Source organism: Falco biarmicus, chromosome Z (genome assembly GCF_023638135.1).
Source record: "Falco biarmicus isolate bFalBia1 chromosome Z, bFalBia1.pri, whole genome shotgun sequence".
NCBI classification, from domain to species: domain Eukaryota; kingdom Metazoa; phylum Chordata; class Aves; order Falconiformes; family Falconidae; genus Falco; species Falco biarmicus.
In genome coordinates this window covers 40,961,513-40,974,034 of record NC_079311.1, presented here as the reverse complement: position 1 = coordinate 40,974,034, position 12,522 = coordinate 40,961,513, and the positions used below count along the sequence as shown (strand labels likewise).

At 36.6% G+C, this 12,522-nt stretch overlaps 1 protein-coding gene across 8 annotated transcripts in view; it reads right to left on the bottom strand.

The window, feature by feature from the left end:
* The window catches only part of FANCC (FA complementation group C), a 91,458-nt gene that overhangs the window by 20,460 nt on the left and 58,476 nt on the right, over positions 1-12,522 (bottom strand). For all 8 annotated transcript variants that reach the window (XM_056325275.1, XM_056325272.1, XM_056325277.1 and 5 more), the window contains 4 exons: positions 11,294-11,413; positions 10,428-10,492; positions 6,505-6,669; positions 3,418-3,574 (listed from right to left, as the gene is read on the bottom strand). In XM_056325275.1, coding sequence (XP_056181250.1) covers positions 3,418-3,574; positions 6,505-6,669; positions 10,428-10,492; positions 11,294-11,413 — 507 coding nt within the window. The remainder of the gene's footprint in view (positions 1-3,417; positions 3,575-6,504; positions 6,670-10,427; positions 10,493-11,293; positions 11,414-12,522) is intronic.

The following is a 12,522-nucleotide window of genomic DNA, read 5'->3' as shown; positions in this document are numbered from 1 at the left end:
CTTTTTATCTGTGTTACCAGAAAGAAGAATTGTGTATAACTAATTTACAGTACAAAGCCAGAACTGAACAAAGAAGCAAGAAAAAGAAATTTGTATCTACAGGAAGCAAGTAAATGGCACAAAGAGGAACACACTAATCATCATATACTGCTTTTGTTCAGATCGTAGAATGCTCTGTAACAACCACAAGTAAGAGTAAACATACAGAAACAAATTGTGCCCAAGATCACACAGCAACAGATTTGAGGTGGCAGCACCACAAATACTGGTTCTCTCAACTTCCAAACTCACATGCAATTAACTGGACGCATTTCTGAAGTTAGAAACATCTAGCTTTAGGAAACAACTACACGGCTGTATTTCAAATGTTGTCTGTATTTCCAAATTGTATATCTACCTGTATTCCTGAATTTTATATTTACCAATAAAAGTAAGAAATGTCACTTAATATCTTTCTTATACCAAGTCCAAATCTAGATTTATTTTGAAGCATACACTTACTTTTAAAGCATAAACATCTTTTTACAGAGGTTTAAAAAGCTCCTGAATTCTTCAACATTATGAATAAATCTGTGTGCGCTATTTCAAAAAATTTACCATAACACCACAGGTTTTGAAGACCAGCAATACTGTGGGAACTAATTGTAACTTAGCCAGAAGGTATTACAACAACAAAAAACATTTCTTATTTTATCTCTATATCCTTCCTCCTTTCTCCTTTGTTAATGCCTGTTTCGTTTGCACAGCTCCCAGTGAAAGGTGAGGGTGGATCCAGTTGGTCTCGGAACTTCGGGATAAGGCATAGCAAAAGGGCAGTGCAAGGGCATGAGAACAAGAGCAGTCTTCAGCTTGGTATACTGGTAGGCACTGCGAGTCACCGTATCACCCACTGAAACTACTTGCTCGGAAATGCTAAAGTGAAAATAACAGCAAGGGAGACCCTACAGCTAGAGCTTTAACTGCAGAGTGAAACATAATTTTGATACTCGGCTGGACTTAGGAACGCTGACAAGGTGGAAAAACAAAATGCAGCAATGACAGATGGTTCATGAAGGCGAAACCAGCAAATTTTAAGCCCTCTCAATCTACTGCACTTTTCTTGCAACGTAACTTTGAAAGAAATAAAACTACTTCAGAAAGCAAAGAACTGAATATGAACTATAATTGACACTGATTCATTCACATCCCCTTTTACAGATGTGCTTTATTTATATACATATCTGCATTTCTGATTAAACGTAAAATTCTAGTATGTGTATTTATTTAAATTTTAGTTAACACACATGTACAAGCCTTAAAGTCACTTAGAAAGAAAGACATCCACTCACCCACCAAATTCTGAAGAAGCTTAAACGACATTTGTGATGGTCATTTCACCTGCTTTCACTACTTCTGAATAACTACAGAATTTCCAATACTAATTCCAGTTTAGCCCCAAACCCACAAATCTAATAGCGAACCATATAAAAGACAAATTAGCGGACATCAACACTACAATTGCTCTTGGAATTAAAATATAAGAGTATTGCATGTCAAGTATCTTTCGTAATAAAAGTATGGTGGTTTACAACTATCTGGGTACGATGGATCTCTGTGAGGTTTATTTACAGTTTGGTTACTGCATCAAGATATTTTATTTAGATAAATGACAATGCAATTATGTAAAAGCTTATTGAAACGTCCTTCTTATCATATACTACAATCAAATCACTAACATATTTCTGCCTATTTGTACTACAGAGCTTTTCTTCTAAACGGAAAAACATGTATAAATCAAGTTTTGTCTCATGATTCCACTTCTTATTATGATATCCATAAGGCAAACAGAGGTCACATCCCTCAAATACCGTAATCCAACTGCCAAAAAATGCATACCCAGACTCCTAAATAAATATTTAAATATATTTCAGGCAGGCTAAATTAATCATACTGTTGGATTCAAAACATTGACATATCTAATGTCACACAAGTATCTTTATAGTACCATGTGTGCAAGTTGTACAAAACACCATTAAGTATTCTAGAACACAATTTGAGGATTAGATCTTCCTCTTATACTGCCTCTCTGAAGCTTCTCATCCTGTTGTTTTTAATTGGTATGCCATCTCCCATTTATGCACCTTCCCTCTTATCAATGCCTATAAATCAGCAGTACCCATCTTCCAACTGCTCCCTTCTTTATACCTCCATTCATTCCACTCCTTGTCCACAGGATGTCCTCTCTAAACCAGCATTCAAGGCTGCTGCATAGGTCTTTCTACTCTGTAAATACCTTACTTTGAAAGCACAAAGTCTTTGGAGCAGCGGAAAGTAAGGACAATCTAAGTGTGCTAGCACTGTAATGTTCCCTTCTTTTCAGGGATCAGGATGTGAAGACTAGGTAAATATGAACGTTGTTAATAAACAACAATAAAATTAAAACAAAGATTTTACTTTTTATATATAACCTAGACTTTTTTTTTTGTTGTTCAGTCACGTGTGGTAACATGTACTGTATTCAACTCAAGTACATCTGACACAGAAAAATTAGGCACAGGCTTTGTATATAGCCTTGTCTTTAGGAATACTTAAGATCCCTAGATGAGATATGAAGTGCTGTTGATGCCAAGCATTTACAAGATTTGCAAGTATCATAATGGATCCCTAAAACAGAAATTGAAATTTTCCAATTGAAAAGGAAGGCTATAACTTTTCCTATCTAGAATACACACTCTGTAAGCAGTTTCATAGGCTGAAAATAAGATACCATGTGCCATTTTTTATGTCTATTTTATGAATACATAATTTAAGTGCATAGCACACATGCCATTTCACATCATAATTAACAGTTAAATTTGCATTTAGTGCTGCTAACTAGCTCATTATTTTGGAAAAGGTATTATGTCATGTTTTCTCATAGGAAAGATTTTTGGTGCACTGAACAACTCAGCATTTGAAAAAGAACTTTAACTACAGTTTAGCAAATGTTTTGTGTATAAGAATTTTGTTCAGGTTTGCAAACAAAACCAAGTAACTAATCAGTCCATAATAAAATAATCTACAAGGAATTTCAGTTGTTTAAACTGCTAAACTCTCTAGGACACAGCGATTGAAGTAAAAACAGATTCAAATCCTCCCAGGCTAAAATTTAATTTTTTTTAAGACAGAGGCAGGTACTCTGCACCCCCACCAGTAAGATTCTCGTCTCTTCATCCATTCTTCCTCACTGAATGAAATGTATTTTCTCTTCTACCAGTTCAGTGTAAAAGCTAAAAATGTAGTGGCGTTTATAAGACTCAGGATTTGCTTTTGCTTTAGCAAGTTACATGCCACGGGACAGCCGTTTCCCTGAAATACACTGATGTACTTGAAAACTCTCTGTCATTTCTGAAGCGTGACAGAGCAGTCGGTATCAAACATACTACACACTGCACATACCAGTAGTGAGTCTTTTATGACACAAGCCACTTCTTCCAGTGAATTCATCTGAATGGAAACCAGCTGGTCTAAAAGGCACAATGTAGCTTTTTCAAGGCTTGGTAAGTGACGAAGCCAGAGGCTGAAGACAGTTGGTTCAGGGAGGGAGATCTTCTTCCTGGTTTAGAGAGAAAAATACTGTTTTCCCTGATGTAGTGGAAGGAAGACAAAAATGATTGGTGTTTTTTTAAGTACATTAGAGAAAAAGAAGACACAAAGATCAACCAACCTGGAACAAGGGAGCGGAATCTTGTTCAAAGTACCCCAGTCAATGTCAAATAATAATGGCAAAGAATAACAGCAAATCACCATCATCTACAAATGAAACCTTATCACATGTCTAAAACATAAAAAATTTCATTATAATGGATCCCAGAAAATGGAAATGGAAGGTTTATGTCTGGAGTTCCCTTCCACTCTAGAGAAAGGTCCTGCCCCACACTTGAGCTCTTTGAAACCCAGACTGCTTCCTGCAGGTGGGTCTGCTCAGAAAGTGTCAGCAGCTGACAGATAAGCAGTGAGGTCCTCGATGGTATTACTGCTGGCTAAATCAAAGCATTACCTGTCTTTGCAGAGAAATAAGGAAAAAAAAAATATGAGGAAGAGGTAGGTAAGTCTTCATCCCACCAACACTGACCAGAGCCTTGTAAAAGATAAATGGTTTAGAAAATAATTCTCTCTTCACCTAAAGCCTTCAGCTATAGCTTAGCTGAAACAGTGTTGTATCACTAGGAAATAAAAGGCGTAGCCTGTTTTAAAACACCACCACAATTGGTGTGGTCCAGCATAAATCAAATATACTAAAGTAACCACCCAAGAAGAGGAGTTACCACCGCACAAAACATCCTCACATATTTTTGCAGATATCATATTAGATGCAAATTAAAATGTTAAAAGCAAAAAAATACATAAATAACAAGAAAAATATGCATTGGTCTTAAATCAAGTGAAGATTAAAAAACCTAAAACTAGGCTGGAGAGTATATGCAAACTAACATTACTGATAAAAAAATACCAGTAGAAAGAAGATTTAACACCATTTTAGGATCTATTTTTTAAGTATGTATTTTGCCAAACATTTGTTTAAATATCAGCCTTCAGAATTCTGGTATCTGAAAAGCTGTAATTTTTCCATTCAAAACTATGGAGTAGCTTAATTTAAAAGTGTAGATCTGTAGACAAGAAATATATTGAAGTACATAGCATTTCAAAATCATAAAGCAATGCTCAATTTCAGGATGCTGTTTAACTACCAGTATCAAAGCATATATGCACATCAGAGTAACTTAAGTATGACAAGCAATTATTTAATTTTGCCATAATCCTCTTTTTTTCTTGTTTTTGTGTTAGCATGGTAGATATTATAGATACTATGCCAGGAAAAGAAATCTAATAAGCATACAAAGAGGTGCTTGAAATCCGAGATTTAAAAATCATATAGGAAGTAAACTCTAGTCATCTAGTCTTCTGAGACTGAACTTGCACAGGGTCCCACTGGGACAATGCTGAATTCTGTGGAGCACTGCAAGTCTCCATATTTAGCAACACTATGTCCTGGAGCAGGCTTCACCCATGCTCAGAAGGAAAACAAGTGTTCAGAAAACAATGGTAGAGTTAGGGAACACAAAATTCAATTGTTAGAGTGTGTGTGTAGCGGGGGAAATACAAACACATTCAAGTTAAGATCACATGAGCTTCAGTGACAGTCCAGGAATATACCAATGCAAAACATGTGTGAGCCTACATCTGCTCTCAGAGAAACCATACACTTTAGTCAAGGGCCCTGCAAGACTCTCTTAGTCAAGAGTCATATGAACTGAACTATTTTTGCTCACTGTCATAAACAAGTAGCTCAAAAGTTAAGGAAAGAGGCGCTGATTTCAGTCAGAAGAAACTTTTGTAGCCATCTAAAGGATTCAGACTCATACTATGAAGTGGCAATCCCTGTCAGTGCTCAATGACATCAGTATAGACCATCCATGCTGGACCTGTGAATTTGCTCTGAAAGCTTCCCAAATTGCATTACTGCTTGTGGAACACATCCAGCCTGAAGCCACAAAGATGGAGAAGTGAAAGTGCGCTCTTTTTTGGGACACATCCTTCACTACGGACCTTCACATTCCTTTTTCACTTGTTTTCCATAGCTTCTAGTAACATGTGTACAAATAAATTAGTAATTGTGCTTTTCCATTAATTACTTATTTTTGCTGGACCCCTCAATGGAGCAATATAAAAATCTTCATTGGAACATCTCAGAATTTATGACACTGAGTACAGAGGAAGCAATTAAAACTCTGATTAAAAAGGAGACAAATGGATAATTGAAGTAAAGTGTTCAAAAAGGGCCTTCTCTCATATATAAAAAAAAAATGTTTATAATACAACCCCTCAGCTACAACTTGAATAAAGCAACTCTCAGCCAAAAGTAGGCTGTGCTTTCCCTGACATCTTTCCTTCCCTGGCACAGCCAATCTTGCTGATGTTCAGCTTCACTCAGCTAGTTTTCATCCATAGACTAATTTTATCAGATCAGTGATTTTCATGGCAGCAAAACAAAGGAAGTTATATTTCACAAATTTCAGACTCATTAAAAATACCCTGCTGAAGAACAGGATAATTTAAAAACTTGATAATCAATGTCACAGAAAAAAATAAAGAAAAATATGGAAACACTCAAACATAAGGATCCATCTGTGCACAGAAAAACAACGATGGCTCTCAAAAGTCAAGTTAGGAATGTTGATATGCTTATAGGAAAGGTAAATTACAGTTCTATGAAAATTGATCGTATCATTCACAAAACACCTAAAATCTATTGAAGACTTTAACCTCCATTTAAGAGAAAAGGTGGGAGAAAGTTCCAGTCAATATTTAAAGCTGTCTACGGCCTACAACCTGAGCTCTGCTATTCAACTGCTAGCAAAGTATTTTACTATAATGCCAAAGAAGTACAGTGCATTCAGCATACAAACCCAGAGAAAAGACATTTAATTGAATTAAAAATCTTTACGGAAAGAGCATAAAAATCACAGACACTGTGCTACTTACTTTAAAAAGGCCTCATTCACAGCCTCCAGAAACTCTGAACTGAGAATTTCTTTTGATGCACCTCCATGGTAAAGAAGGAGAGTTTCCAGCAATGGCATTAGATCAGGCAGAGTAACAAGAGGGTGACAGATAAGGGACATGGCATGCACACGACTGGCTGAAACTCTGAAGGAAAAATAAATATAGATCATATTTCAAAAAAGTCAAAATTTTAATCCGATAAGGTAAAAGAAGATTAAACTAATTACAGAAGGTTAAACGTAAGAGATGCATACTTAACTGCAGAAGAATTATTTATTGGAATGACTGTTGACATTTCATTACATACTGTCTGAAGAATCTTGAAGAGAAGTCAGACAAAATTTGGTGGTTTAGTGCTCAAGGCAAACCTCCTGAGGGATACCAACACAATTCTGAACTGCAGCCAGCTGTGTTCATTCAGCGTCACACCCTTCCTAGCAGGGAATGCTTTGTCTCTCCCAGGATCAGCAAAGCACAGGTAAGAAAGATGACATATCCACAGCTCCCATGTAGGTTTGCTAGACCCTCACAACAGACCACCTAGCTGCTTCTAAGGACTCCTATTGTTTCCTTGACCTTTCTCAACAGAGACAACTTCTATGAACCAAAGAAAATGAATCCTGCTGTGCTCAGCTGAAAAGTTTTTGTCCTGCAAATCTACAGTTGAAGGAATATGTAATGCTTTTGGATCTCAATATATATACAAACCACTCACTTGACCAGCTCACTAAAACTACATGCTTAAAAATTAGTAAAGACAGTGGAACCTGAAACATAAACAAAAAGGACAATGGCACACAATATAAGAGATAACATTTGCAAAAGGAAATCACAAGTTTACCACAGTATATATAGTTTCTAGCACATGAAACTATATGAACATTTTTCTAGAAGCTGTTTTGACAGGAAGACATTTATTAAGACCAAGAACTCTCAAATACTGAATTCTAGCAAATTAAAAATGACTAGATTTTTTGTAAAGGCTTCCTTGAGTTGACGCAAAGTTTTCCTGATTTCATTGTTCACTAAAAGGGGTGTATTCTTTGCAAGAACCTAAAATCTGTTAGACCACTAATACAGTCTATGAAGAGCTAAGACAGGAATTACACTATAGGTTACTCTGAGTAAGAGCTAACTCTACTGCCCTGCATGTATTAAAGCTGCTCCTAAGTAGATGTTGCTTAATGGTCGCTGGCATATGCTGTAACAGAAGTGCAATGATCTTTGAACATCAGGTACCATTGTGGTGTCCACAGTGAGAAATAAAACCTGACGCGTTTTCAAAGACTCAGATTTCTGAATTAGTACCTAACCAAATACGTGCTTAAGGTTTCTTACATTGAAGATGCAGCTTTTACAATGAGAAGTGTTTCTGTAAGAATGGTAATTACTGGGCTGATATTTATTGTGCAGCAGTGTTTTCTGGGATATACATGTAAAGTTCACAGATCTGAGATTCTTTAACTCAATCCCCTTTACAAAATTTTGTTTCTAATTCCTTATCCAGGATTAGCAAACCTTAGCAGTTTACTTTACTCTTAACTTTGGAAGAAAAACCCTGCAAAGGCAATTTTCTTCTTCTACATAATCATCAAAATATGTTCTTGGAGAATACTACACAGTGCATTCCACTGTGTGCAATGTATTTCAACAGACATTGTAATCTGTGTTGCTGTAAGCATCACTGAATGGATAAAGAAGACAACATACACCTCTAACTGCAAACTACATTTGTCTCTGGAACTCGAATAAACAGCTGTATCAGAATTCATACACTCAAAAATCCTCCTAAGTTTTGCTTTTATTCTGGTAAAAATCAAATATTTCTCTTCCCAACAGTCTCATTAGCTTTTCAGCTAAGTCTGTTTCACCCTAATTTATAATATGTGGGTGTTTGCTTTCTACATAGAATAAAACTTCGTAATGCTCGTACTGAAGTCAGCTCTACATGAACTCAGCTTCTTGACTCTTCCTTACGCAAGCACCTCAGCGCAAGAAGGCAGGCAGAAAAATAGCCAAGTTATTAGCTCATGATAAAAGGAAGATTTTTCAATCAGACTCCTCCTTCCTGTAATTTTACAGGCTATGTGGTGTTAAATAGGTCATAAAACTAGTATCATCATAGCAGCAGCTTTGACTCTGAAGACCAAAGGAGTCATGCATTTAAAACAGAAGACATAATTTTAATATAAAGACTATATTAAAAATTGCAGTCCTTATTTCTGCTTTTGTTTTTCAGCTGGAATGCACTTAATTTACATGCAAACCAAGGGATCTACTGATGTATTCAAATATGGTAATTTTTAAAGGATTGACAAAAGACCATGATCTGCACTTCAAGGTCAGTGAAAAGGCATGATCATGTCAAAAATAGTGATAACAGTAGCATTAGGCAAATGTATCCCCTTTTTTATGGTGGCAGCTTTTTGCTTAATTCACTGTATTTATGTAGTACAGATGAAGAAGGTGATTATTCTCACTGACTACACCTAGACATGCAGGAACACCCCACACAATATTGCAAGGTGATTATTAGCATCTCATAAAAATCTGGACTGGCGATGTGACCAGAGCACATCACAATTTCCTTCCCACTCTCCATCTCAGACTCTCATCCTTAGAAAATCAAGCCAAGAAAGCAGTTAAAGGGTGGAAATACTATGTGCTTGGGTGGATTTCAAATAGTTATATATGAAATACACAGTATTGTCACAGCAGTGTTTGCTACCAGACCAAGGAACAAATGGAAGTTCTTTAATGAGAGGTTCTTTAAATAAGCATGGACAAATTTTACCATTCATAACAAGCACTAAGTAACTACTATGCTGTCATATTAAACTATCACTCACACAAACAGGGGAAAATATTCCTTTAGATTTTTATTTTTTTTTTACTTTTTCTCATAGTAACTCCCAGTTAACTTCGTGTTATATATATACATGTAGAGAGAGAGAGTAGCTACCATTATGATTATGAAGTCTATGAGTTTCAACAAGGCCAAGTGCAAGGTCCTGCATCTGGGTAAGGACAAGCTCCAGTATCAGTGCAGACTGGGAGATGAATGGACTGAAAGCAGCCCTGCAGAGAAGAACTTGGGGATACTGGTGGATAAAAAAACGGACACAAGCCAGCAACATGGGCTTGCAGCCCAGAGGCCCAGCTGTATACTGGGCTGCATAAAAAAAACCAAGGCCAGCAGGCTAAGGAAGGCTGCTTTAGTGAGACTTTACCTCAAGTACTGCATTCCGTTCTGGGGCCCCCAACATAAGAAGGACATGGACCTGTTGGCACAAGTCCAGAAAGAAGTGGGCCATGAAGATGATCAGAGGCTGGAGCACCTCTCCTATGAAGACAGGCTGAGAGAGTTGGGGTTGATCAGCCTGGAGAAGAGAAGGCTCTGGGCAGACCTTATAGCAGCCTTCCAGCACCTAAAGGGGGCCTGCAAGAAAGCTGGAGTGGGACTTTCTACAAAAGCCTGTAGTAGACAGGACAAGGGGTAATGGCTTTAAACTGGAAGAGGGTAGATTTAGATAAGGTATTAGGAAGAAATTCTTTATAATGAGGGTGGTGAGACACAGGGTGCCCAGAGAAGTTGTGGCTGCCCCATCCCTGGAAGCATTGAAGGCCAGGCTGGATGGGGCTTTGAGCAGCCTGGTCTAGTGGAAGGTGTCCCTGCCAGATGATCTGTGAAGGTGCCTTCCAACACAACCCACTCTACGACTCTCAGGTTAAGTAAAAATTCCCACATGAAGCACCAGTTAACAAGCTTGTCCACACCTAAAATTATCTACATATATATCCAAAACATTCAAACTGAAGCCTAAGTTGCCCAAGTATAAAAAAGTCTTCGCTGAACTGTAATGATCCAAACTAACACATATCAAAATTATGATAATACCTACCTTCCCTGAATGTTAAGTCCATTGAACTGATTCTCTCCGAGTTCTGTTACTAACGAAAAGACCATCTGTTAAATAAAATAAAATAAAAATTAAATTAATTACACATACTACAAATAAGCAGACATTAATTGTATGATTCTCTATGTGACTCAACATACTGTACAGGTTAATAACTTTCTCTTTTCACTCAGTTTGACTTTTAATTTTTTTAATTATTGGTGCCAAATTAAAGCCATCCAGATCACTGAATAAAATGTACTGCAAATTGTTTTTTTAACATACATTATATACCCTCCACTTTGGAAAACTAGGAAGCGATTTATTTTAGCTCTGCTTCCCCAAGAGTTGAGGTTAAACTTTCAGAAGAGCACTACTAATAGTTTTTATATGATTTATCTAATTTAGATCAACATATTATGAAAAATTATTCCCATTATTTTTATATATTAAATGTAAAAGACACTTTTCCTAAGATTTAGGTCTCATCTATAATTTTAAATGCAGTGCATACAGTCAAAGAAAACAATCCAAAAATTATGTTCAAATACAGAATAAATATATGTAATTTAAGCTTCACAGGGAGAATAAATTGATAGGGCAGATATTTTTTTTGTTGTTATAACGAAACAGCAACAGGAATTTGGTTTTCCTGAAAATCTATTACAGTGTAATCTAATAAAATTTTTTCTCATTTCTCCAGAGAGCTCCCACTTCATTTTTTCCCTTAGAAGGCTGTAAATGTAGCTGAGGTAAGAAAAGATAAACAAAGTTCAGTCCATGTTTCTTATCACAATGACAGCTCCATGTATGTGCTTACAAACTGGTGATTTATTGTTAACAAAACCTCAATTGCACAAAATACTTACATTTTTAATTAACTGACAATAATAATCTGATGATGTGTAGCCAAGAGTTGATATGAATGTACTCGTTTCAGCTTCATTACTTTCCCATTTAGAAGAAGAAAGAAGATGGCACAGTAAACTCTGTGACAAATGAACAGAAGGGAATTAAAAATGTATTAGGCTACAACATGCTGTGTAAAAAGAACTAACTGCTATTGAGCTGTGTATGCGTAGGATCTTTGAATTGGTTGTGGCCATTTTACACCATTGGTACAGAAGAACAGGCAGCTGCCATCAACCAGAAGGAAAATGCTGCAGCTGCTACAATCAAACATGTGTTCACACACCACAGGATTTCAGTAACTGCAATAGCAATGGAGGCTATCCATGTCAAAACCAGGCAGACCTCAAGTAGGTTTTTCAGTTCTCTGAGAGCCATTTCAGTCTGGTATCATCTGGATAGTAGTAGTCACATTGCTACACAGCAAAAAACCCACTTGTAGTCTTGATCAGTACCATGATCAAGAAGAGGAAGCACAAAGTTAATATTTTCTGTATCGCTCCTTCAAGAGACTACAGTATTTTTGATGGGATTCAGGGTCTGGCCTCATAATTTATTTTGCTTAATTTCCTCATTATCTTGAAAAGATAATGATAAAATTTTAGTTTAACATTTACTTCTTTACCATTTGCTACAGAATGCTTTAAGTCACATTTAATAAATGATAAATAATGACTTTTTAATACATCATATAAAAATCAAAACAATCCTTTGATGACAGATTCAGAGTAAAGTCAGATTAACACATTTGATAACACTGGTTCTGCAGGCACCTACAGAGGCCTCTCTCTGACAGTACCCTGGTTTCACACTTCCCCAGTTCCTCAGCTCTGTACTACAGCTCTGCTGTCTTTTGGGCAGATCTTACAGCCCAGCACCTTCCCAACTGAACTCATTTAGGAAAGCTGTTAGGTGAAATCTTGAGCTGGTTTTTGCATCCTGCTGTCATAACTGAGCAGGGGTAGCTTCGTGTTGCTTAGCAAATGATCCACACTCAATTTGTTACAGGGGTTTTTTTCTTCCTGTCCTCTGTTGCTACATGCTGATGTAACAACAGCTACATTCCCTTTCCAGAGATTCATTTTAGGGCTTTATGTATCATTGACACTTAAAGAACAAACTAAATTACATTTTGTATGGCAGTAAGTATAAAAACCTTTGTAACAGAAGGTCAGGATTAGCAAAGACT